This window comes from Hydractinia symbiolongicarpus, chromosome 4, assembly GCF_029227915.1.
Source record: "Hydractinia symbiolongicarpus strain clone_291-10 chromosome 4, HSymV2.1, whole genome shotgun sequence".
Lineage (NCBI taxonomy): Eukaryota > Metazoa > Cnidaria > Hydrozoa > Anthoathecata > Hydractiniidae > Hydractinia > Hydractinia symbiolongicarpus.
The window spans coordinates 24,009,299-24,036,271 of NC_079878.1; the positions used below are offsets into that span (position 1 = coordinate 24,009,299).

Consider the following 26,973-nt stretch of genomic DNA (forward strand, 5'->3'; position numbering starts at 1 on the left):
ATGGATTTCCTTAATGATTTGGGGGCAATAAGAACCCAGAGAGCACTACACTGATTACATAAACCGTAAGGGATATTCTTCAATTAAGATACAGGCTACTTGCGACTACAATTATTTTTTTATGGATGTAGTTGTCAAGGTAGTGTTCATGATTCAAGAATCTTTTTGAATTCGACGTTAAATGAAAAGCTCAAAAATTGTGATATCCCCCCTTGAGGGTGGTTGTATGAAATCCAGGGTTGTGTATTTTGCTGATTCATAAGCATCACACTGGTCATCATTTGGATAGAATTAGACATTAATTTTGTGAACGCTTCCTTGTTATTTTGCATGTCTTACATAGACTTTGCCAATTCTACATCTTGCTTATGTGCTTTATAACTTTTTTCTTCGTGTTAGGCTGTTCTTGAGATATTGAAATTAGGTGTTGGTCAAGTGGAATTTTCTTGGTAATTTTTTTGTTCCTCCTTTAAGCATCGCTTTCATTATTTCACGAGATGATGCAATCTCGCACACTGCTGGTGTTAATGATGTTGGTTCACTTTCATCAGCACTACTTTCTTCATCAGTCAAAAACCCTGTGTCCATCGAATCTATCTTATGATAGATTAAAGATGAGCTTTCTCCAACTATTGATTCCTCGCTTTGATTTGAAACAACGGTTTCTACCCCTGACTTCATTGACTCAGTAGCTGGAGAACCTGACCAAATTTAAGAATATATATCGAAAAATGTTGCAACAACCCGTCCTCCAACACTTTGTATGCCTTCATCGAGGGCTTTTCGGTATTTCACACGGATTCCTTTTATTTTTGTGCTCACTTTGTCCTTTATAAATTCGCTTTTCTCATGAGGAAACACCTCTTTTTTTCTTCCTCTGGAATAGAGGAAACAAAGTTTTTCCTAATGATGTCATACTTATCCTTGATACTTCCCCAATCAGTTCCATCGTATATTTTTTTTGTTTTCAAAGTTTAGTACGGTTTCAATAAGTAGTTGAACCTCCTTGTCCGTCCAAACAAGGTTTCAGAGGCTCTTTTTCCACTAATTTTTTCTTTCTTTTATGAAGGCATGTTTTCACTCATTATACAACGAAACATTTTTATGAATTATAATATATTCATTACAGTTTGAGTATAATTTTACACTTCAAACGCAAATCTATGAGTCAGTAATCCTTGATCTTTAATATTTGTGTTTTTGTACGAAAACGGAATTCTTGGTTGAAAACGGAAAAGTCGCATCAGTGTAAAGGTAGTATTAAATGTGCTGAAGTAAAATGATAAAATGAATTTAATACCCAATCTGTTTTTTTTACAGACAGTAGTTGTCTTTTGCTGCTGCCTCCAAAAGATACTTGTGGCCTACATTTGACTGAGCAATACCCTGCACCCTCCTTAGGTGGGAGACTCGAGTGTCAAAGTCGGTACGATTTAACCTTGGAATAGAGAGAGACCTGAAAGCGCTAAACATTTCAAGCAGTGGGAGCAAAAAGACAATTATGGCAACGTTTGATAATGTAATTTTCTCTATTCTAAATATCTTATTATATATAAACATAATAAGATAAAAGGCTTGTTATTACTACACTCCATTATGTCCGTATGAGGTTGTAGAATGTGGCGGTATTGGGTACGAGATGTCTAGATCCAGCTCAGGTGTTACCTTGTAACATTACCCTCCCAATTTGGGGATTTTTATAAAAGAAAAGGGTGGTGTTTTACAAATGATGCGTACCATATCTAGTGAATAATATATTTATGCTCAACGCAAAAAAAGAATCAAACAATAAAAGCACGTTAAGTGGGACGCCGGATAAGTACATGGGCTTTCGTTAATTGGACCCTTTTTACGATCCCTTCGACAAAAAAATTCAATTAAGTGGGACATCAAAGCAATGGCTCGAATGAAGAAAGAATAAAAACACACTGTTGACCGAGTTAAACAAAAGCTTTTGTTTCTCTCTGAAAGCCATGAACTGTGAGGGAATCAATTGGTTGATGATGACAACGATGATGGAGATGACTCTCAATTAGAAGAAGTTTGTGATGTTTTGATTAAACTAAGTATAGCTACGAAAGTACGTGCCGCAGTTGATACCTTGATGAATTATTAAATGACATTAGATCAATCAAGCTGCAAGAGCCCACCATTAAAGCGTCAAGAATCATTGAGATAGACATAAGTTGTAAACAACAAAAGAAAATGACCGACATTTTTACTTATTCTGAAATAGATATTCTGTTATTATTTCATTTGGTTTTCTGTAACGGTTGCAGTTTTTAGGCTTTTTTCACCGAAAATATGCGGTCAATAAAAACCATCTTTGTACTTTTAGTAATTATATATTCCCCTTAATATTCTCTAATGGAAAGGTTAATATAACTAAGAAATCCATTTTAGAAAAATTTCGACAATTGGGGCATTTAAAGCCTTTTTTATAAAGTCCCAGTAGGGGGGAGATACGGTTAAGTGAGACATTTGTAAAGTGGGTCACATTTCCACGGTCCCTTGTGAGTTACACTTGAGTTACACTTAACGCGGGTGTACTGTACTTACACATAGTTACGGAACGCAGTAAAACAATAAAACCAATATTGAAGCTCCATTCACATGTCATGTACGTAATTTTTACGTAATTACATAAGGGCTCATTCATTCTTTTACGTTACGTAAAATCTTTACGAGCATGTGGCATGTTTAACGGAAAGTACGTAAACTTTTACGAAGTTTCGTAAATGCTGACGTAGATTCTCTCACAAAAAAAACTTTTGTTTGGCAATGAGCTATTGGGCGTCAAAGCGTTGCGGGCACACGAAGAATGATCTTGAAGCATCTCTGTTCTGAGTTGACTCCATATGCATATTTCCACTTTCCATCAGACGATTTTAAAGATTTTGTGAGAAGAACACAGGGGAAAGCAATTGGAGAGTACATACATTAAACATTTTTTCGCAAACATATTTTAAAACTATTTCTTAAGTTCTTTCAGTGAAGAAAACGTTTTATTTCCTTATCCCTAGCTTATCTTAAAACTAATAATTCATTGCCCAAAAGTTCTAAATGTTAACCATCGTAAATTACACGGTGGGGCTCGGGGCATTGTAACCTGACCAGCCCGACGTTCAGGAAACCATCCAAGAAAAAACAAGAACAAAAGTTTTTCTTTCATTATCTCTCAAGCTCAAGCTCAAGCGTTGAGTTTGACAGAAACAGACGTGGTATTGATTTAATCTTTTTATGCGAAAGCTTTGGAGATTTTTTTTTCGGAGATTATATTATTATTTTTTTAACAACCTGTTCCATTTAGATCTCAAAAGATTCATTATATACGGATGGGCGCCTTTGAAACCATCTGTTTTTTTCAGCAGCTGTTGGAGAACAGTTTGGTAACACCGGGTTATGAGATTGAATTATAAAAGCAGATTTTATTGGCAAGAACATTCGTACTGGAAAATCGCAAAAGTTACGCCACTTTTTAAGGGAGGAAATTCATCTGAAGAAACAAACTATCGACCTATCTCAGTTCTTCCTATAGTTTCCAAGATTCTAGAACGTGCTGTTCATCACCAATTAATTGATTATCTAGAATCAAATAACTTACTTTCTCGAAATCAATTTGGGTACCGTCGAAAACGATCAACGGAGATGGCGACTACGTTATTAACGGACAACATCAGGAAAGAAGTAGACAGTGGCAATCTAGTTGGTGCAATTTTTGTTGACTTGTCAAAAGCATTTGACACTCTTAGTCATGGATTATTACTGTCAAAATTATGTTCTTATGGTATTAAAGGAATTGCTTTGAATTGGTTCTCAGACTACCTCTTCAATAGAAAGCAGTATTGCGTAGTAAACAACGTAGCATCCGAAGAGAAAAGTATTGTCTGTGGTGTACCACAAGGATCCATCTTAGGACCTATCTTGTTTTTACTTTATTTCAATGACTTTGAAGAGTGCGTTAAATATTCTGAAGTCATAGAGTTTGCAGATGACACGGTGTTATATTTTGCGAGCAAACGGTTACAAGACATCGAAGACAAGTTCAATTACGATCTCGAGAAGATAGCCGAATATCTCAAAGATAACGAATTAGTAATAAATCTCAGAAAAGGAAAGACCGAGTCAATGGTATTTGGAACTCAAAAACGACTCTCGATGTATTCACGACAAATGAATTTATATTACAATGACGTTCCAATATCTTCAACTACACATTATAAGTATCTTGGTACTGTTTTGGATCCATCTTTGAACATGAACGAAAACTTCAACACGATTTACAAAAGAGCTTCGAACAAGCTACGTTTGTTAAGTTCACTCAAAATGGGTCTTACTGCGGATGCTGTTAGAAAGATCTACACAGCTATTATTTTACCAGGATTATCCTATTGCAGTAACGTTCAGCTCAAATTCAGTGATACTCAAATAAAGAGACTCGAATCCATTGACAATCGTGCTAGAATTCTGACTCAACAAAATGTTCCTGAGATCGGAAAAGAAATTGAAAAACGAGCTGTGCTGTTTGTTAAAAAATGTTTGGATGGTAATGTCTGTGATAACTTTCAAGACTACTTCACTGTGAAGCGTCATCAAAGAACAACAAGAAACAACGGTTTTCTTTTATTTATACCTAAAGTGAAATTAGAATTTGCAAAGGGAAGCTTCTTTTCAATGGGTGTGAGTTTATTCAACTCTTTACCCATTGGAATTAGGCAATGTGAAATTTTTGAGGAATTTAAAGCTTTGTGTCAAGCACATTTTGTTTGATAAGTGTATTTGTGAGTGTGTTTTCCATACAGCCTGGTTTAGCTTTTGACACAATCTTTTTGAGTTTTGTGTTAACATTCTTTTTCAACTGAGGACTCTATATAGTGCACCGTTTTGTGACAGTTTCTTAGTTTGTTTCCCTGTTTTTCTCGATATAGTCTTTCTCTCTTTTTGTCTCTCATTTTATTCCGTACAAATATACATAATCTTCACATTACATATTTACTTTTTATCTATTGTATATAACCATTTTAAATGAATATTAATATTTTTAACATTTTATTTTCAGGACGCATATTTATAACAGTGTTTTATATACTGACATGCAAATCCTGTATAAACATTCGTTAAATAATAATAATAATAATAATAATAATAATAATAATAATACTAAAAAGTTTAAATTTAATAAAATTTATATGGCATTGTGGTTTGGATCAATATTTTGTGTGTCTGTGTAGGAAAAAAAGATTCAATTGCTATAGCCTTTTGGATAATGTATTTTCACGTTCTGATATTTTGGTGTTTGCTTAATATCAGGAAAAGGTTCGATTGATCGAATACTCAACGGAAGACAATACAACCACACATTTCATATATATACTTACCTTTACGATACTCTAACCAGAGCGAAGATCAATCAATATGGCTTCCAAAAACGGGTACGCATCAATGGATTTAGTTTTATCTTACATGAATATCTCTTCTGCGTCAAAAACGGATGTAAATCCTTTTACTTCCTATAACTGCATAAGCTATACAAGCAAAATGCTATTATCATGGTTTGTTTTCTTTTTAGACAAATATCTGTGAATATTTATCGAACTTACGCCGAAGATATGAAATTATAGAGTATATTGAAAAGCATAAAAAGATCTATTGTAGTAAAAGCAGTATTGTTTGCATTTATTAGATCGCTTAAAATTACTCACTGGATTGTGCATCTAGACTAAATTGTTACTCGGTAAATGTTACCGTGTTTTTTTTGCCTCTATCAGGCAGAATTACTCCTGTTTTCGGACACACTATTGTATAGAAATGATGAAACTACCCGAAACTCATCCGGAAGTTCATGCCTACTTTATGTAAACTATTTCAATGCATATCAGAAATAAATGCATTTTGAAATAACGTGATAATTTTTCTAAATGACTTAAATTTCTAGTTGGCAAGATTTAAAGGTTTGATTTTAGGGTGGTTTACTTGCATACATCTATTCATTTTTAGGACAAAGAATTTCGCGATAAAACGATCCAAAGAAAGGTTTAACGTGGTAACCGACCAATACATCGACCAAAAAATGAACCGTCAATAGAAATGCCACGCCAGCAATATTGGATAAATTACGCCAGAGGGCATAGTTCAGAGTTGGGTTCTTACAAGCCAATTTGTTTCAAAATTAATTGCTTCCATTGCATCCGAGTTAAGGTTAAAGAATACACTAACAAAGTCTAACTACAACTTCCACGAAGGAAGTTTGACAACGCGGCAGTTAAAAGTTACCAAGGTTTGCAAAACTGGAGGAATCCCCTTAATTTGCGATCATCTGTACTGATTATTTGCTCTGGCGTTGAAGCGACTCCCGGTATTCAGGCAGACCTTCTTAATGCTGAAAGTATTAGCCAGAATGCATTTCAATCTTTATTATAATCTATATTCTCTTTTATAACCGAATCAAGAGATTCAAATTAAAATCCTTTTTAAATTTGAAGGTGAAAAAGACCATTAAAGTGAACCTAAAAATAGCAGAAGAGAGAAGCTTGTTTGTAAAGCTATTGGTCTTCGCAAGAAGTCGGCAATCTTTATTTTTGAAGCAGATTCTAAATTAATCATTAAGCCATATTCCATGGGCTCTTGGCTTACCTGATGGTGGGTTGGTGAAAACTTCGTAGTCCAAATTTTTAGGTACAATATATGCATATGTATGCATAAGCAATAATAAAATTAGATTAAAGAATAAATCAAGAGAAATATATAAAAGAAAATGTCTTTTTTAATTTCAAATCTAAAAATACTCCTTGCTTTGTAGATGCAATCGAATCATGTGTCGTTATGGTTGATATTACAATACCACAAAATTCTGGAATGGTTCTCTTTCACAAAATGGAGAAAGTAGTTTTGTCATCATACTGCGATGTTTCAGAATATTTCCTTAAGCGTATTGTGACATCTTCTGGTGGCGTTGTTTACTTTGTTACTGATCAGTACATACCTGGATCGATCAAATCTTTGGGAAGCTCAAGCAGTAGTGATAAAGGAATCCTCCGTTAAAAAGTTGAAAGAAGGGATCCATGAAGAACAATGCAATAGTCAAAGTTTTTGAGAGACCTTGACAATAAAACGGAATTAATTCAATTCTTACTTGCAGATTTGTCTCATCCAACACGATTCGCAATACCACTCACTGACCGTATTTTTATTTTATTTATGTAAGTGTCGTGCCAAAGTTCTTCAAACTGACACGCTAACAGGTAGTACCTACGGTTTTATAACAGCTTGCTTCACTGGAACGTTTGTATATAATGATGTTACATCGAATGAAATGTTTACTTCCTCTTTGTCAAGAATTACGTCGATATCACATAATTAAACTGTATCATGAATTTCGAAAATTGTTCTTGCTCGTTAGAAAGGACTTCCAATTTCTTCTTTTGAGATTTTATTGCATATATTTTTGAGTTTTAGGAATAATGTTTTTGTTGAACAGTATTACTGATGAAATAAACCTTTGAGGTAGATTTGTTTTCATCACGTTTTATAATAATATTTCTCTTGCGTTCCTCAAGTCTGTTTCCTGTTTTTCTTTTCTTTTTCAGGCATTGTTCGGGTCTATTCGGGGGTTTTCGGGTAAATACTTGATTTTTTTTCACAACGCTGAACTCGCCTGAAAACGCTAGCACTTTTTACGGCGTATGCGGCTTATCGGCACCCCTGTCTTTTGTACAACACTCCATTGCACCCATGGTGTGCCCCAAGAAGCATACTCCATTTTGGAATTCGTACAGCCATGTTGGTTAATTTAAAACATAGGGTACCCCCCAATTGGTCTAGTGGGTTGGGGTAGCTAATTGTGATATTTAAAGCATACATTTTGTAAAATATATACATTATATATAGCTAGCTATATTGAATTTTACTCCAATACTATGACTTTTAATTCACTTAACATACCAAATTTAGCGCTAATTTCTTAAAAAAAGTTTAATAAATAAACTACTACCCATAACGCTACTCCTAGCACTACCCCTAACTGGGGTAGTTAAAAAGGGTGCCTACTCGCCGAAAGTGCCGTATATGTGAGGGCGGCCGCAGGCGTTTTCTTGGTTTTTTCCCAAGGTTTTCGTCTGTAACCGCCCGGAAAAGCTTGTCTGTAACTGCCTGAATTGTGCTCGAAATGCAACCAGCACGAGCTCGTTCTCGTTTAAATTATGTTGGAAAGAAGAAAGGTGCTATTTTGTTGTTGTAACTCTCAGTTTATTATTTGTGGATTTTATTACGGCTAATTTATCAAATAAATTATATAAAAAACAGTTTTTTTCAGAACTCTTCCACTACCACTGCTTTTAAGTTTTTTTTTACAACGCTGGAAGTCCTCCAACTGCCCCGTGGTTTTTGCTGTGTTTCCGCTGAGTCGCCACCCTTGTGGTTGTGCTAGGGATCGTTAAGCCTAGTGACACAAATTAGTGCTGTAGAATGGGTGACTTGCATAACCCAGGTGATTTAAATAGATCGTTTCTCTCTTGGTAATTTATGATGTTAAACAGTGTCCCACAATAGCTATAAATACTATGAATTTGATTTTAAGACAAAAAATATATTTTATAATTCTTTCCTGAAAGAGAATTTTAAATAAAAATCACCAAATTATGTGAATATGCAACATTACCCCAGAACTCATGGTCTTTTCCAGGGAATTATTCATATTTTTAGTGCAGTGACCATGAATGTAATATTGTTTATTTTATAGAGAATTTTAATTTATAATAGGCACATGGAAAAAATTGTTTCCTCCAGATATTAAAAGTAGCTTGTGCAAATTATAAGAGCCATTGCAAATTTTTTATCCTAAAGTCACCATTGGTAAGATAATTATGCAGCTTCTTTATTTTATTGTTTGTGATGTTTATGTTTTGACAATGACTAACAGGATTCAAGGGGCAATTAGGATTCACCATGACAGTATTTTGCCAGTAGAAGCGTTAGGTACAACCAGCTTGGATGGGACGCTAACAGTTAGTTTAAGGACCTTTACATGTTAAGGTGCGTTTACATGATTGAAGTTGAAGTTGAATCATAAACAGTCTTTCAACTTTGCTATAAGATTTGTTAAAGTGCTCCTGGGCACCAAATAAACATAAACCAATGTTTACTTATTTTGGAATCAAAATTAATGAAACGTTTTGAAAATACAAAAGCAGTTAAAATGCAAAAATTTCCAAACTTTTAGATCCATTTTAAATAAATATATACATTTTATCTTTGGTCACAGAAACTTTCATGCAGCCATAAATCTTCCTGTTTCCTTATTTTTTTATAAGCTTATCTTATTTCAATACATCAAATAGACTATCTGAGAACAACGGGGAGTTTCTCTCAACTTTATAAAAAAGTTTATTAATGTTTAACTTTTTTAACTGGTTAAGAGCAGGTTTCGACGTGAAAAATTTGCTCTTAAAGGGATCTCAAGGTACTTTCACAAGTTGGATTTACCTGAAAGATTTCGTAAGAAATTCCGAATGACATATTCAATTCTTGGTATAAGATCATGTAACCCCAGATATTGTTTTTTAAATAATATATATTATATATTAATATATATTATATTTGTTTTTCTTGCCAAGTGACAGCTGCTTCGATCTTCTTGTTTGTTAAAAATTTCAGACTATAGCTCCAGTCTTTTTTTGTGGCATGCAACCCTGTTATGTCACATTTATGCAGAGCTCAAATTAATGATTTTCATAGCTAAGAAAAATTAATATGCCTTCACAACAAAATTAAAAAACATATTTTCCAAATCGATCTCTGTACAAATGATTTTTTAATTTTCTTATAGTTCAACATAATATACTAGCCATCTAAGCAATAAAAAGATAAAAATAATAAATTAGCAGCAGGTGTGTGCATGATTTTTTTTATTTCAAATTGAAAAAAAAATATTTTAACAAACATAACAAACATAACCTGCTGACCTGGGTGGGCATAATGCTCAAATAAGTATTGCCAACCTTGTTCCCAACAATCCTTGGGGACAAGATTGCCTAAGTTACTCAGTAGATGGATATATATATTAAAAAATATTAAAAAATCAATAGAAAAGAACACCACTTAAATTCATCCCATGATACAGAAAAAGACAGAAATACCTGTCGATAAAGTTTGTTTTCTTATGATATTTTTCCACAGCCTTCGAATTTCGCTTCAGCAATTGCCAAAGTATTGTCAGTTTTTTTCAGTAATTGCCGAAGTATTGTCAGTTATAAGTCTTTCGCTTCGGCAATAATATTACCGAAGAAAAACTCGATCGTCAACTGTATTTTTTTATGAATATTCATATTATCCATACTCCTAGATTTCATCAAACAGATATCACCACAATGACATAAATAACCCTAACCCTAACGAAAAATAAAAAACATATAGTCTCGATGCCCCCAGCTATCAAATTCTCTTTTAAGGGAGAATGTTGTAAAACCCTTAAACGACGTGAAGGTAGACAACACCATCCCTTCAACCAATGCACTGCACTGTGTTGACAAACTTAATATCGGCCCCGTAGTTTTATTCAGTTCAGCCTGCGGTTCAAAATGGTGGAGTGGCCATGTAAGGTTGTATTATCGCTCCTAAGAAAAACAATAATATCAGGATTAACTCAGTTGAATTTGTTGATGTTTGATACTCGTCAAGGCTTGGCATCATATTTATATTTTTTTTCATTTTAAAAAGTGCTGAAGAAAGTGCTGAAGTCTGCCAAGGCAATTGCCGAAGGTTTTCAGTGCTTTTGACCATTGTCTTCAGCATTTTTTCTGCCGAAGGACTGCCGAAGTGATTTTGAAAAATTGCAAAGTTACTTCGGCAATTATTTGCAAAATCAAATATATCTGAAATTGAAGACTGTTCCAATGTGTAGCGCAAACATCAACACTGCTGGTTTAGTCCTAAGAACGTTTAGATATGCCTTTTGGTTCTGAACTGCTCTGCACCTCCATGATAAGACCTCTTAAAAGCATAATGTCCAGCATTTTTAGCATCAACAAATAACTGCCATAGCCATTTTTGCACTTATTAGAATACCATGGCAAAATTTAGCTGAGGTAATTTTTAAACTTAACAAAACACACAAAACGTTTAGCTATACTCCCAAAGACCTTTTTTACTGGAGAAAAGTAATACGCAAAAAAATAGTTAAATCCGTAAGTATTGAAATTTAATGCAGAAAAAACGGCATTTTATTAAATGTATTTTTGCATTTTTTGCAATGATTTAATTTATCCACAAGTAGTGACAAACTGTTGCAGTGCAAACAAACCCTTAGTGTTACTAAGGGTTTGTTTGTGCATTGCCACAACAATTAATTGCAGAATGTATGAAGCTCACCACAATAATATTACTTTGAAAACAAAAATGATGTGCTTCAGCATTCAGTGATGATCAATAATACTTATCGATAATACTTTTTTGACCTTTTTTGTTTTGTTATATAGATGTTGTGTTGAACTAGGAAGCAAGATTTTGTTGCTATTGACCCTACTAAAAAGGTGGTTGCTATAAACAGGTTCAGCTTCTACTAATTTTTTTGGGTTATTTTAAAGTGTCTGTTATTAGCAGGTGGTCATTAACAAAGTTTGACTATATTTCCCTTATTGTTAATAATTAATACTGAATATATAGCTAATAAATACTAGAAATCTGATGCCTCGTTACATTTGACGTTAAAAGAAAAGACTGACAGCATTTTTAGTTTAAAATAGAAACATAGAAAACAGAGCTACAAATCGTTTAAAAACAAGTCAATTGACTTTTTGGTTAATGGTTTGGTTAATTTTGGTTATTTTTTCAAACTTTTATAAAAATCTGCTGAAGAACCTTTAGTTGTTGCCAAAATAATGATAGCATTTTTTATTTTACATGGCCTTACCTGTTTTTATACGTAAATCTCTAACAATGTTGTTTCTATGCTACAATGAAGTGTATCTCTGGCTTGTTCCATAACGAAACAACAAACCCATTTTAATAAAGCTTACATAGTACAGGAGTATTACTTTTATAGCATTTAATTTTATCTGGTTTGATTGTAGAACCCCCTGGATACTCTATAAAAACTAGGACTGGTTTACAATAAAAACAATTGTAAAACAAAAGTTGCTTCTGGATTAAAAAAATAAAAACTTTTCCCAAAATAAAAACAGTTGCTTTGAAAGATAACAAAGCCCATCCAGTTCACAAGCTAATGTATTGCAATATTTTTGTTGCAACAAAATCAGTTCACTAAATCTACGCACATAACAATTTTGTTATTTCAAATCTTAGGTAAAAAATGAAGAAAACATGTGATATCAATAATGTTACATGCATTGCGTAGCCGAGAAACAGGTTTGAACTGGAAATTCAACTTGTATGTGAAGTCTACATTAGGAAGGAATCTTGTACTCAGCAATAATTCATTTCAATTTAATGCAGACGTAAGCAGTGTAAACTGTATTGATTGTGAAAACGCAGAGAATCGATAGTAAGTGTTTTTTGATGATAATTATAAGCTAATATTTAATCAAATATTTCAACATTTTTTCTTATATTTGACAGTACATCAAATTATAGTAAGGCAGGCATTAATGCGCACAAATGAAAATTTTTTATGTATGCTTCTTTTTAACGTTGAGGGGAGTGGGTTAATTTTAATTAACCCTATTTGGTTCAGCACTTTTTCTGTAATCAGAAGCTTAAAGTGTGTACAAAATCCATTTACTCTAGTTCTAGAACGATTTTTAACATTCTGTTTGAAGTTTCTGACAGAATTTGTATTATATTTTGCATGAAAAATGGGTCAAAGTTGCCCAAACATTCAATATTTTCAAATTTTGGGTAAAATAAAAAAAAAATTATTATTATTATTATTAATTTATTATTATTTATATTTATATATTTACGAAAAATCACTATAATCACGTTGTAATTTACAGAATGATTTTTCTTAATAAAAAGAAGTTGTTTGTGAGTTTCAAGTTTTAAGATAATTCTGACAAAAGTTCCTAAAGGCATGGGAGTTTAATAGGTGTCTAATAGATATATATAAAAACTCAGTAAGTATCATAACCATCTAGCATATCAAAAAAATAAAATTAAAATACAGGCAGGAGGGGGTGGTAGAATCCGGCCTAGAATAAGTAGACTTATTTTCAATCCTGTGATTACCTCCCCAACCTATAAATAGCCAATTATGAATTCTGTCATTGCCCGTTAATGACATCTGTATGTCTAACAACATAGCCTAGTGATCTGCTTTTGGTTAAGTCAGGCTAGTGGTTCAGAATAATACTAATGGTTGAAACTCCCTATGCAGCATTAATCATTCATAACATTACGAGATCTAAACAAAGGCTTCTAATTATTATTAAACTTAATCATGTTTGTTTTAGTGTGTTAGCAGGCTATGGAAATGGAAGTATTTCAATATTTGACACATGCATTCCATCAAATACACATGTTTTTCCTGCAGTGGGTTCCATCAACAGGTATGTTTTTTTCCCGGTTTGATGTTTTTTTTTGTTTATTTAGATAAATCTATGAAAAAAAAATTTAGAAGTAACAGATTACATTGCTCTTTATAAACTTAAATTTATTTACAGGTCTATTTTAGTTTGGAAAAGCCAGTTTTTAACCTAACAAAATGACAAAATGATAAAACATGATTTTAATGTACAGTATGCATAAATTTGAATTTAGATTGTACGAACTTTGCCATCGATATAGTGTTGAAGGAGTTCAGTGGTATCCCCATGACACTGGTTTGTTCTTTAGCCTATCAGCTGACAGGACTTTGAAAATATGGGATACAAATGAACTACAGGTAAAACATATTTTTAAGGGAAAAACCATGAAGCGTTGTTGTGTAATTGAATAACTGATTGAACATTTGTTATAATAGTACAACAAATGAGTCTGTCTGTCTGTTACAGAAAAATGTGTTCATTTTCTTTTGATGTAGCTGAAAAATACATGTCCCAAATGTTAATCTACAAATCAAACGTCATAACATCAATAACATTGATTTAAAGCTTTATTTAATTAAGTTGGAATAACTTAAAAACTTATACACTTATAAATTAATAAGTTGGAAACAAACTGGTGACATCACTTGTATTTTACCATGAGAGTAATTAGGAAAAACCTGGGGCTAAATTCAGTAATTTTCCCAAACCTTAATCTTCAAATGTGTTTTGGAATGAACATATTAATGATAACTCTTCGTTTGGTGTCAATTTTGAGACATTCGTTGAAAGCATATAATCCTATATGTTATTTTAATCAGAGTTTTAAGTTCTTAACAACAGATGCATCAGGTTAACAAATTTCTAAAAAAAATATTTTTCCACATGCGAGACCGACATCATCAAAATTCCTAAAATTCCAGCTGTTTTTAATTTTCTGCAGAAGTGGGTTTTTGTCCAGCTTTATTGGGTATCTTATGTAATGATATGAACATTGTTTCTCTGTACATGAGGTTGAGTAAAAAAGGCTGAAACTTAGAGAAAATTTCTGAAAAGTAAATCACAAGGCAATCTACAACTTTGATTACATAGGAATTTTGCTTCCTCTTATCTTTTTACTATTTCCCAATTTATAAAAGTGCAAAAATATCATGCATCATCTATTTTAAAATTTTGCATTGTGAAAGGCATAATGATTACATAGACTCTGCGTCGTATTATCTTTAAAATACATATCATAATCAGGATATCTTTTGTTATAGATGGCTGAACAGTTTCAGTTTTCTGATACTATTCATTCCTTCCATGTATCTGAAAAAGCCAAAAAGCATTCCCTTGTTGCAGGTACTATTTTATTTACTTCTTACTTATTCAACTATAGCAACGTCATTGTAAGAGAAGAACTAACGCAAAAAAAATACAATTTTTTTGTTATAAACAACATTCTTACATATCATAAAAACAATATGGCAGAACATTTTTATGTTATTGCATACAAATTTTGTTGCTTAGTGGCATTGCACTGCAAACATAGCCCAATTTGTATGATGATGGATGAAGTTTCATTCACATTGTTGTCTTAGAGTGATTTAATTTTATCACAATCATCCCCATCGCGTGCTGTAAGTCACTATTAAGTGAAGAGTTAAAAATTTCATACGCTTACACAGTGAAACTAATGTATATACTAGTTCATAAGGCCCATGGAAAAACCCACTTAGGCAGGATAACAGAGAAAAACAACCGTCATTTAAATTTTGATGATGTCAGCAGAGACATGTCAGATCACAAAATTTTTTTTTTCAGAAATGTGTATGCCTGTTGCCTTCATCGTATAGATCTTGAAACGCTGATCAAGAAAATGTATAGGATCGTGAACTTGTGACAAACGGATGAAGAGATATTAGGGTTTAAAGGTTTTTTATGACGTCATTAACCCGTCCATTCCGAAACGGATTTGGTGACCCAGGTTTGGAAAACTTACCCAAATTGGTCCCAGGTAGTCCCTAGTTACCCACGCAGGAGATGACGTCAGTTATTTCCACCCGTTTCCAAGTTATTTAGCCTTAAATTTAAAAGTGCAATGCAATGGCAATCTTAATTAACTTTCCTTTGACGTCAATACTATTTTAACGTTAAAGTTTGATATATTACAGAACAATTTTATAGCCGATGTTTTATAGAATTTGTTAAAGAAAATTGTGAAGAATATAATCCACTTTGCAAAAGTCACAGACAGACAGGCAGACAGACAGACAGAATTGGCGTATTATTATATAGATTTTTAAAAATTTGATTAATATAATAAATTTCAAACAATTAGACATACAGTTTTTTCACTTAGTATTCAGAATTCATTTGTTTACATCCCTACAAAATTATGTCACACAAGTTAGTAATTTACTAAACAGAAAATGTCACTGTCATGGCGGTGATGGTGGTACCATTCCTTGCACACGAAAATAAACATTTCAAACCCAATTTGTTATCAATCGTTATTTCTATACTTTAAGTGGAAAGGTTTTTAACATATTCAAGCTTTTGATTTTCTACGTCAGTTTGAGAGTAAATTTAAAAAATGCCAAAGCTTATTTTTATTAATATTTGATTAAAGAGTTGGATGAAGTGTGAAAAATTTCTTCCCTTAAAGTTTCTACTTTCTTTCCCTACTTTGAACATCTTTTATAGTCAGAGCATTAACTTAAATTTTTTGACCAAAAAAACAAAGATTTATAAAAAGTGATTTCCAAAAAGTGATTTCTTATTAATTCGTCAACAGGCAAAATTTGGAAAGATCTTTAAGGGTGAGCAAGTAAGCCTCTTAAGTGTATCGTGTATACAGCATTGCTTTTAAAGAAAGTAAGTGTGTTTCAGAAAGAAATATTTGCAGTTTTTGAATAATACCTTGAGTTTACTGCCACAAAAAGTAAGGCTAATTGTTTCCAATTATAAATAGTGTGTGAGAATTTTGTTGCTATTAAGACAAAATTCAAGTTTTCTTAACGATGGTCAGGTATTTTCTTACCTAGCAAATTTCTGTATCTTTTATATCCTTTTACAGAAAAAATTGTTAGTTTGGAGAATAATAGAAATTAAACTCACCCTAAAGATCTGCTTAACTAAATTTATTCAAATTAATATTTTACCACTTAAACCTGGGAAGGTTTTACAATTTGATATCGATCCATTTGTTACTTGTATTTTTGGTGGTGCTTCTGTTGAAATTTGTTTGCAATTAAAGTGTTTTGATATCAAAGAAAAATTCTGTGAGACTTAATGAGTCTGAGTTTGTGTGACATTAACCTTGACGAAAAAATTAAGGACAAGCAAACCCTGCACAGAAGTGTAAATAATGTGAAAAACGCTGGTTATAATATTATTTTTCTGAATTTGGGGTGTAGTTAATTTAACATAGGCTTAATTCGGCCAATCAATGGCTTATAATTTATTTTTCTTAGAATTTAATTAAGTCCATAAAATTGTATTTGAAATTTTACGTTGGAAAAGCAACATATTTTAAAATACATTTTGCCTCTAAAATCAAGGAATGAAAAAAACTGACTGTAACATTACCTGATTTATTTGTAGTGGCATGCGAGGACAGCAAAATATATCTCTGTGATGTAAAGACTGGGTCAAAAACACATTTTTTAAAAGGTATAGAATTTTTCTGTGTGTGTGTGTGTAAAAAGTTTTTTGGCAAGGTAAAAAAGAATTGTTGTTACGAAAAGTACCATCTGAACTTTCTTTCATGACTGCTAATGTAATATGCAATACCAAAGTCATAAATATAATAAAATTTCAAAGTTTCCAACCATCAGTGATTACACAAGCTGTTTATATATTAAAGTTGCACATTTGAACTTGTTAATGTTTACAGTGGATTTCAAATCTTAGGTTTTTTGGTTGAATACATACTCTTTAATTACCACCATTTCCCTTGAATTTCGGGGCCTTCATGGGCCCAGACGTAATCATCTCGTTGGCCAACCTGGCCTACGTGTGTGAAAACGAGTTGACACTTTGAACCAGCATCTATTATGAAAGAGGATTTTAGTAACGAAATTCTAATAGGAATAACCTGGAAACCCAGAAATCTCAGTGGTGTTTTCAGATAGTTCTATATGCAAAATTTATTTGTTATAGGTCACAAGGGGGCAGTTTTAACTACAAGATGGTCCCCAAGAAATGAAAACATTTTAGTTTCAGGAAGGTATGTACTATTATTTGCCCTAAAAAACAAGTCACTTTTTGTAAAAGTAAAGGAATTAGTAGAAATTTTAGACTTGAAAACAAAGGAATGGGATGGATACTATAAGTCATACACCTAATGGAATAAATTTTCGCAAGATTTTGAAATTTTTAAGATTTCGCGAGAATTTAAATTCACAGTGAGAAAGTTTCAATAAATTTTGCGAGAATATATTTTGCCGAATTTATAGGATTTGAAGAGGCCTGTTGATAAGAAGGGGATTGGATGTCCATTGTGAAATAACAATCAAAATATTTAAAAAAAGATGTTTTGAAAGTTAAGAACGATTTATATACTGAACAAATTGCTGATGTTCGATCAAAGAAAACCGACTTTGAATTAAAGAAAACTGTATGTTGTAGAGATACAGAAACCATGCAACCTACAATATAAGATGTCATTTCTCTTGATGAGTGTGTATTTCCTAGATATACAGTAAAATGTTTTATTTGCAAACTTGTTTTTACTTTTTTTTACTAGAACTGATGCTTTATCATTTTGATGTATAGGATTGTCCCTTCACATAAAAAATTATCTTTGTTATTAAGATATGTAAACAAAAAAGGGTGAATTTATCCTAAAATTTTGCTAAACTCAAGGATTTTTTTGGCTTATTGCTCAATACCAAATTATAGTTCTGTAAAACGTTACCCTTAAAGAAATCAATTTATGTAAAATTTGGGTATGAAATCGAAATTTATTTCAGTGCAATTTATGTGGGCACATACTATAACAGTGTTCTTTACTCAGTTTATTTCTTTAGTTCAGATAAACACATATACATTTGGGATGTTCGGAAAGTAAAATCGGTCTTAATGTCATTGGAATTAAACGATGGATCGGGTATGTTGATGATATTGATTTTTTTTTCTTTACTTTTGTACTCTCTTGCCTAGTCAAGCAAGTAGATTACAGACCTGTCACTTCATACAGCCTTAAAATACGCATAATTACCATAACTAATAGAGATTTTTTGTGTTTGTATAGCAAGTGCATTGTATGGCACATTGTCTGTTTTGCAAGTGGTTGAATTAAACTGGAATCCCTTATTAAAATTGAGTCATCTTAAAGTATGTTTTGGAAAACATGTTTTAGTGAAAAATAATGAGAAAAATGTCCAATAGTTAGTAATCTTGTATTCTTATTTATATGTTAGTAATCTTATATTCTAGCGCATCCAACCTAACAATGGAGGGTCCTCCTACTAAAATATTGACTTTCCAGTTTTACTTCTGTATCGACAGCCCTGTTATGATTAACATGGACATTATTTAACATTGGAGTAGCGTTTTTTAAAATTACCAGAGCTTTATTTCCAATTTAACGTATTAGCACTAAAAGATAATTTTAGAATGACTGCCCCTCCCTCCTTTTAACGACGCCTCATTAAACCCAACATTTGTTTGAAGCATTATTGCATGTGATAATTTTGCCGGTCATTGTCGGTTTAAATAATTGGAAAGAATTGATATTAATTATTCGGACTGGTTCGAGTAATAATAGACGACTTACTGTACGACATGTTGTTTTAAGTTTTCGTTTTAAAAATGGAAATGCGCGCACATTCGAGTAGGTAGAAAATGTAAATGACAGGCAGTAATCTATCGCAATAAAGGAAATTTTTGGTTAAAATTAGTGAAGTTTTTTAAAAAGAGGAGAGTTAGTTAAAAAAGCTCCATTCCAGTACCTTTTTGGATAATTGTTTTTCCAAAAAATCTATGAATTTCATTTAGTCATTTTACCTTACATGATCCTGCTTTTTCTACCGACCAGAATTTGCTAAATTAGCAAACATTTATACACTTCTGTAAACATCGGCACGTCATCAATAGTTTCTGTTATTAACTTATAGGAGCACACAGAGGTCAAGTGAACGGAATGAAATTCACCAGTGATGGAGTATCTCTACTCTCCTTCGGGACGGATCATCAATTAAGATTATGGGATGTAAACAGTGGAAATGTAACAAAGGTATTTAGGGTTGCTTATACAAAACAGAAATTGTTCCAGTGTACTACTTTGACTGTATGTTAAAATAGCACGGGCAGGGAAAATTTTCTCCAGGTAAGACTGTCACGTAACAAAGATCTACTTTTCAAGAGGAAAGCAGACTTGTCTGGATTATCGTAAAAATTTCTGTTTATTGATTCCCAGCATGCACACCTGAGGTCTCGGTATATTTTTACCTATCCCAAGCCTATCAATAAGAAAATAACGCCCAAGCAATAAATCTGAATAAATAAAATAAGCTTATAAACGCATATTTTATCAAACAAAGTTTTTTTCATCATTTTATTTTATCTTTTTTTTTATATGTTTTGGTTATTTTTTACTGTAAATAATAAGAAAGAGTACATTGATTTCCATGTGATAATTGATATTGCTCAACCAGTCAAAGTTCTCGTGGAATTGGGGGAGCAATTAATGGCTCAACTAGTTTCTCATTTCTCAGAATTGGCGAGTCTTTGCGTGAGCAAGAGCAATCGCTCTCCCCGTGTTGGTAGGCTTGTTATTCCCATATGAACATGGCACCGCCCTAAAAACTTTACACGTTTTTTTATAAGCAATCCAATTTTTGGTGTCAAGCCTAGATTGTTAAGAGTAGAGAATTCTTTGGCACGCAGTTTTTGAGCTAGTCATTTTTTACGTCATAACACTGACCGTTTGAATGTTGATCATCAGTAGTAACAAGAGTCAGGATTTTTTCTAAAGCACACTGTTGCTTTTAAGAAGGCCTTTGTCACAGTCCAAGTGAAAACGTTGCTAAGGTAGAAATTTTTGGTCTATTTTAAGGGCTAAACACTAACCAGCTATGTTGCTAATAAAAAAGAGTGTATCTTAATATCTAGAAAAATTTAACCCATGCGAGAACCATTTCGTGAACCAAAATCTCGAACTTCTTATATTTTCCTGTCAGCTATCAGGAAGTTTGTGATGCATGCTAGTTGTAAGCATGTAAGCAAATCTCGGTGCAATATGTCCAACAAAAAATTTTTCGTTAAAATTGACTTTAAAACAGACGGCTTTGAAATTTTAAGCGGTTGATAAAACGGAGTTTTACTGTACTTCGGAACCTCATCTAACAGGTGGCTCATTATCCTTAACGATAAATCGTAAAATAGAAAAACCATACTTGTACACATTTGTACAGGGAAAAGTACACGAAGTGGGCTTTAATTATTCTGGTCTGCAAAGTACCAAATGCAATATAATTCTTAAAACCATTCTGCAAAGTAACACAAGGCGTGTATGAATAAGAGAATTTATCTAGTTAGAACTCGGTGTCTATTTCTCTGTCCTATACAACAAAATATAATTGTCAACATGTCATGATTTCTGTTTGAATATTTTAGGTGAACTATGGCAGAATTGAAAACAACCGTTCCAAAAATATTCATTTCGATGTTTCGAAAGGCGTTGTAAACGACTTAGTATTTATTCCAACAATGTACCACTTAGACGTGTTCCAAATTTACACTGGGAAATATATCCAAAGTTTGTCCGGACATTTCATGCCAGTCAACTCTTGTTGTTATAATAAAAGTTACCAGGTAACGCAAAGCGGTTGTGTTAAAAATAACTTCGTGGTGGTGTGTTATTCGTTGCATGATGTCATCTTTTTGAGCACTTGTGTGGCTTTTTTTGTAGGTCGCGGTACCAATGCAATGAATTAGGTCCTTTGAACTTAACCTTGTTTGCTTATAAAAAAAAGCGTATTTATGGGCTAATTAAACACAATATTTTTGAAGCTGAGAGATAAGTCAAAATTGTAAGAAACCTCTTTAGATATTTTCTAATCTTTTCGCTTGCTGTCTTTAATAAAAAACTACAGGAAAATAGGTGTCATCAAAAGAGATTTAGCCGATGTTCGTATACTAAAAAAAAGTATTTTCCTGGGTTTAACTGTCGAACGGTTTAGCAATAAACTTGTCATTTACATGAAGCGAGAAGAAAATAACGTGTGTGGCCAAGTACTGATTTTCTTTTTAGTTAAGTCCCGAAAATTAATTTCATCTTAACGAAAATGCTCAAAGTAACCGCCGCTCTGTGACCAGTCCAAGTCCAACTCGTTAACAAGTCGAACCTTCTAACTTATCCTTTGTACTGCGCTTTTGTGGTGGATAGTAAGAGAGCATTAGTGGTTCACAAATAAGTGCTGAGTAATGTAATGCACGCTACTGACGCCTCTCTTGTGCTCGCCGATGATTATGTTGATACCTTACAGGAAGAAAAATACTATTTTTTATTCTTTCTTTTTTGAATCCCTTTGCGTGATAAATCCTGGAGAGTTCTTATGATCATGTGAAAAAGAATTGTTTTTCACTAGCACAATCCAGTGCAGGTTTTATAGGATTAAAATTTTGAACTCAACTTTTTTAACTGCATACAACACAAAGGCAATCTAATTGATTGCTCTTAGGAAGTATTGGTGCAGGGCAAGTTTCCTCTGGATCTTTCCAGTCTCTTCTTGATTTTTCATTTGTTTGTTTGTTTGTTTGTTTGTTGGTTTGTTTCGCATGTTTTGTGTGTTTGTTTGTTTTTGTTGTCTATGTCTGTACTTACATTTAACTGGGATATGTAATAAAACAAAATTTTATTCGAAATATTAATGGTGTTTCTCCTTCATAATTAAGACGAGCGTCTTTACCCGGAGAAACGCACTGTAGTTGACAATCCCTTATTTGTTTGGTGTGTAAATTAAAAAATATAATGTGAATCTAAGTAGAACTAGATGTGTTTACCGCCACAGAACTATGGAAGTGTAACACAACATTAACCCTAACCTTTTCCCCTCCTTTTTCCCCTCCTTTTTACCCATAACGCTAGAGTGAACCACGGAGCTGTATAAATATCCATATAAAGTTTGTTAAAAAAGATAATCTACAATGCATTAAAAAAGATAATCTACAATGCATTAAAAAAGATAATCTACAATGCATTAAAATAGATAATCTACGATGCATTATAGCCTTTTTTGCTATTTATTTTTAATTGGTTTGTTGGACCCTAAGCCTTTTTTTTCGTCTGTAGGAATTGTACAGCGGTTCTGCAGATACAAAGATCTTACATTGGTCAACTTTGAATAAGGTATGGTACACTATATTGTTTCTAATAATTAAAAAAGCAAAGCTTATCAAATAAGTATTCTTCTTAAATAAAGTTGTAAAATCATTTCTTTTATGCATATCGAGTTTATGTACTTCTTGCTAAAATCCCTCCCATCTGGCGATGTTTTTCATTTTATTTGGACACCAACCCTATTCATATGCTAATTAGTTCGCACGTGATCTTTGGCATGACTCGGGCAAGAATCAAGCTGACGACTTTCCGCACATAAAGTGAATAATGTTATATATGCATATCGTAAAAGAAACCTCTTTATAAGAAACTTTCTAAGTCATCCGAAATTTAGACCCTTAAAAAGCCAAAATAATATGGGACCTTCAGTACTTTTTTTCCTTTATATTTTGTGATAGTTGTTCGTTTTTGTCTGGTAAAACTGACAACGTTTGACAGGATACCCAGTTGATTCGAAAGCCGATGTGATTGAGAAGGCCTGCCTTACATAGTCACAAAATTTAATATATCATTGTGAGGTATATCTGAGTCATCAATACCAAGCACCATAACTTCGTGTGAAGCTTGTGGATGACAAATAAGTTCAGAGTATTTAACTGGCGCTTCGCAGTATGAAATATTCACCCTCCTCCCTCCCTACATTTAGCGGAAAGTTTTTTGTGAGTCATCTTGCTGAAGTTTGACAAGGTCATTATGAAGATTTCACATTTTCCACTGTGTCTGTATTTGATGAAACAGCTATGCGATTTTGTAATGGCTGTGCGTTTTTGTACTTTTTATGTGGATTGGTTATCCAGTAGAAACGACTATCTTGCAGAAGGCAGGATATGCCAGCACCTGGTTTAAGTTCAAGAACATCTCCATCTCATTCGTGCATCCCTGTCATTTTTTTAAGCGTTTGTTAAAATATGTGACAATAAACTTTAAACCAGCTCTACGATGAAGGTTGCGTAACTTTTAGTTGTTACTACTTTATACCTGATCAAGTTCGTCGATTCTGTAGTAAGATTGTAAAGAAATATAGGTTGACTTGTAAGAAGCCTGTTTTAACGTTCTTTAAAAAAAAAGATGCTTCTTCAAATTGGGATAATATCTGATTGATAATCTGTTTATCCTTAACTCTTCTCCAATCCTATACCCCCATTTCATCATCATTTCACGAAATTATCTCTGCTCAATTTCTTAAAACCAAATTAGAGAGGAAGGGACTAAAATTTTTGGTATTTAAATATTTTAAAAATAAAATGTATGTTGAAGTATATGTTCCGTGTTTTTAAGTGCTTGTCATTCCAGAATTGACAACATCCCAATACATGACATCATTTGATTCTGACATTAAGGATAGGGAGAGAAAGGATGGATTCTAAATATCAGGATGCTGTTTAGTATACATTTTTGGGGATTTGGGAGTCATCCCCTAGCATGAAAAACTGTTAAAAGCCTTATTTGTATTAGGATGCTTTTATAATTTTCGAAATCTTCGTCTCTTATGACCTTTAAATAGCAAATTTCCTAACTCTTAATCATGAATACAAAAGAATTATCCACGCATGAAATGAAAAAAGAGATGAAAATAAAATCTTTTTTTAAAAAAAAAAAAGAAAAAATGTTAATAAGCAAGTGAGTCATTGTTCACACATTACTTTAAAAGATTTCAATTATGTCAGACTTTTAATATGTCGGCCATGTTCAAACGATAGCGATCAACCAAGCCGAGCTTATTAAATAAGGTCAGTGGTTATGGTTAATCTCTTCCTAATAGCCCCAACATAGCCCAACTGTTGACTGGAACGTGTTCTATTCATGTTTCTATGTTGCTTAGCGCAACCTTGTTTACGACCCTGTGTTGCTTAGCGCAACCTTGTTTACGACCCTGTGTTGCTTAGCGCAACCTTGTTTACGACTTTTCGCTAACTCTTTTTTAATTCGTAACGGATCGCCTCCACTACTAGCTTTGAACATCCGACTTGTGAAAAGCCTATTAAAGTAGCACTCATCAATATTTAACAAACACCGTGTCTCTGAGAAATCTAATTTAGCTGTCTCACCTTCGCACTTTGGTTTGACTAGTGTGTGGAATTTTTTTTTTATGTTCTAATAAATTCTTTTAACTAAGACCGAATCCATTGACCTCCTGCGAGTAATAGTCGAGTTATCTTTGATGTCGGTGTTTCAGTTAGATGTGGATTTTTTTACAAGTCAACGTAATGAGTTGTTTTAGCGGAACTGTTTGATGACTATTTGCGTCATAAATAGTCAGAATTTCGCAGTGTCCAATGCAATCCAACAACTTTGATTCAAAGTCTGTTTAAAAATTGTCTGAATAGAAGTGTCAAGTTTGCCAATTTTTTTTATTCGAATAATTTTTAACATTTCGTACCATTGTTTTGATGCAGTGTATTTGATAACTGAAAACCTTGAAGTCAGGATTTCAGGTAATATTGAAAATCTAAAATATCCATCTTTCAATGGAAGAATGAAATTTTCAATCCTTTCCTAAGCAGTTCCCTAGTGCTCATGATCTTGAAATAAGGCATAAATTTGAACATAAAGGTCCTAAGTAGCCATATTGAAGAAAAAAAACTTAAAGCTTGAAAAAAAGGACAACCTGTCTAGAAAGCTGATACAGCTTCGAATAGGGTATAGACTTTCCACAGGTAATAACAAAAAACTTTGTAATGTAATGTGAGAATGACGATATCCGCTGTTCCAGATATTTGTCTGATAAAAATATTTGATAGACTTTGACGTCATGTTCGCGATACTATCACCATTTTTATTTGGAATATGCATAATCTATAAACGAAACTTCTTTCACCGCTGACATTACTCGCTGTATTCTAAACTCTCGTATATAAGTCACCTGAACAGAAATTTTTTTATCTCAAATGCGTTTCTAAAAAAAGTATCCAACGACTATTAAATTACGAAAGCAAACAACGCGACTTTTTTTGAAGTACTTGCAAGAATTTATCTCCTCGATGATGTAACAAGAACAATGATGATGATCTGAGGTGACGTCGCCACAGTGTTTGAAGGTGTTACTAAGAGTAAATGTTAATTCCGAAATTTGAGGCGGAAATTAAATTATTAAAATTTGTGATAAAATTTTTAATGTATTAATAACGAGGGTTTTAAAATATTTTCGTAAGTATCTTAGCGTTTAAAACCTAATTTATAACTGGCTCATCTGTGTCAGATTGAGAGGGCGTTTAATATATCAGCGGTTGCTACAACGAGGTGCTTAGACCGTTCAATGTATTTCATTACGGTTCCATCAAATTCCTTTAATAACTCTCCTACGTAGGTGCCAAATGATGACGAGGATAACTGGAGCGATGTGGAATGAGGAATTCTGCGATGGTGACGCATGTTGCACGTTTGAAGTGGTTGGACTGTAAACGAAGCGAAAGTGTTCTGTATTATAATCATGGTATGGATATGCAATAGGAATATATACTCGATTGGAAATCGTGGCTGTGCTCACATGAGTCTACAAGTGGCACCGCTATTGATTCAATGGGAAACGGTTTTTAGAATTGAATGGAATCTCAACTAACCCAGAATACATTCTTAATGATGTGCTAAGCTTGTGAAACGGAATAATATTTCACAATGGCTGACATTTCAGTGACCTTAATAACGTGAAGGTTAATAGTAAAAAATGCCATTATCGTTTGCAGAGAAAGACTGACGTCAGCTCAAACAAATTAGTGTTATTTTACTGCTGCACATCATCGTGTAATATTGGTTACAAGATGCATTTTCATACAATGTATTGGACTAATATGTATATTATATTGGTTTTCAAAATATTGTATGAATTCCAACTAAAATAGATGTAATTATAAATGTAATTTGTTTTTCATAATACTGAAAAGTTCTTTATATTTTCCAAGAATAAAATGTCTTAAAAAGGGACAATTTTTAAAAGAATTTTGAATGTTACCCGAGTCTTTTTATGAACCATACGGAAATTGTTATAAAAATTGAGGTCTTTTTAACAAACCCTCTTGAATCAAACTTTTTGCGTTAATAGCTATTTCTCATAATCTTCTGCACTTTAAAATTCAACTTTTTATAAGTACGTTCGCGCCTGAGATTTTGGCGTTAATATTGGCGGCTTTTCACGCAATTAAGGGACCAAAGGATTGCATGAACGAAAAC

General features: G+C 32.9%; 1 protein-coding gene across 5 annotated transcripts; it reads left to right on the forward strand.

Moving 5' to 3' along the window:
• The first annotated feature begins 10,571 nt into the window (after positions 1-10,571).
• On the forward strand, positions 10,572-26,658 carry LOC130641952 (DNA excision repair protein ERCC-8-like). Of its 5 annotated transcripts, XM_057448987.1 has the most exons (11): positions 12,136-12,496; positions 13,404-13,499; positions 13,711-13,834; positions 14,738-14,819; positions 17,064-17,132; positions 17,622-17,688; positions 18,491-18,570; positions 19,580-19,698; positions 21,081-21,278; positions 22,759-22,815; positions 26,114-26,658. In XM_057448987.1, exons 1-11 carry the CDS (start codon positions 12,330-12,332, stop codon positions 26,153-26,155), a joined length of 1,101 nt encoding a protein of 366 aa, XP_057304970.1. In that variant the 5' UTR covers positions 12,136-12,329; the 3' UTR covers positions 26,156-26,658. The 5 variants fall into 5 exon arrangements, with proteins under 5 accessions (XP_057304969.1, XP_057304968.1, XP_057304971.1 ...); XM_057448986.1 differs by lacking the exons at positions 22,759-22,815; positions 26,114-26,658 and adding an exon at positions 10,572-10,590 and having other exon boundaries at positions 12,298-12,496; positions 21,081-22,401; XM_057448985.1 differs by lacking the exons at positions 22,759-22,815; positions 26,114-26,658 and adding an exon at positions 11,479-11,542 and having other exon boundaries at positions 12,298-12,496; positions 21,081-22,401.
• The last annotated feature ends 315 nt before the right edge of the window (positions 26,659-26,973 follow it).

Coding starts and splice junctions, on each gene's coding strand:
- LOC130641952 (XM_057448986.1), top strand. CDS start 12,330: ATGTTACATGCATTGCGTAGCCGAGAAACAGGTTTGAACTGGAAATTC. Junction 12,497..13,403: donor GAAAACGCAGAGAATCGATA/GTAAGTGTTTTT, acceptor TGTTTGTTTTAG/TGTGTTAGCAGGCTATGGAA. Junction 18,571..19,579: donor GGAATTAAACGATGGATCGG/GTATGTTGATGA, acceptor ATTAACTTATAG/GAGCACACAGAGGTCAAGTG.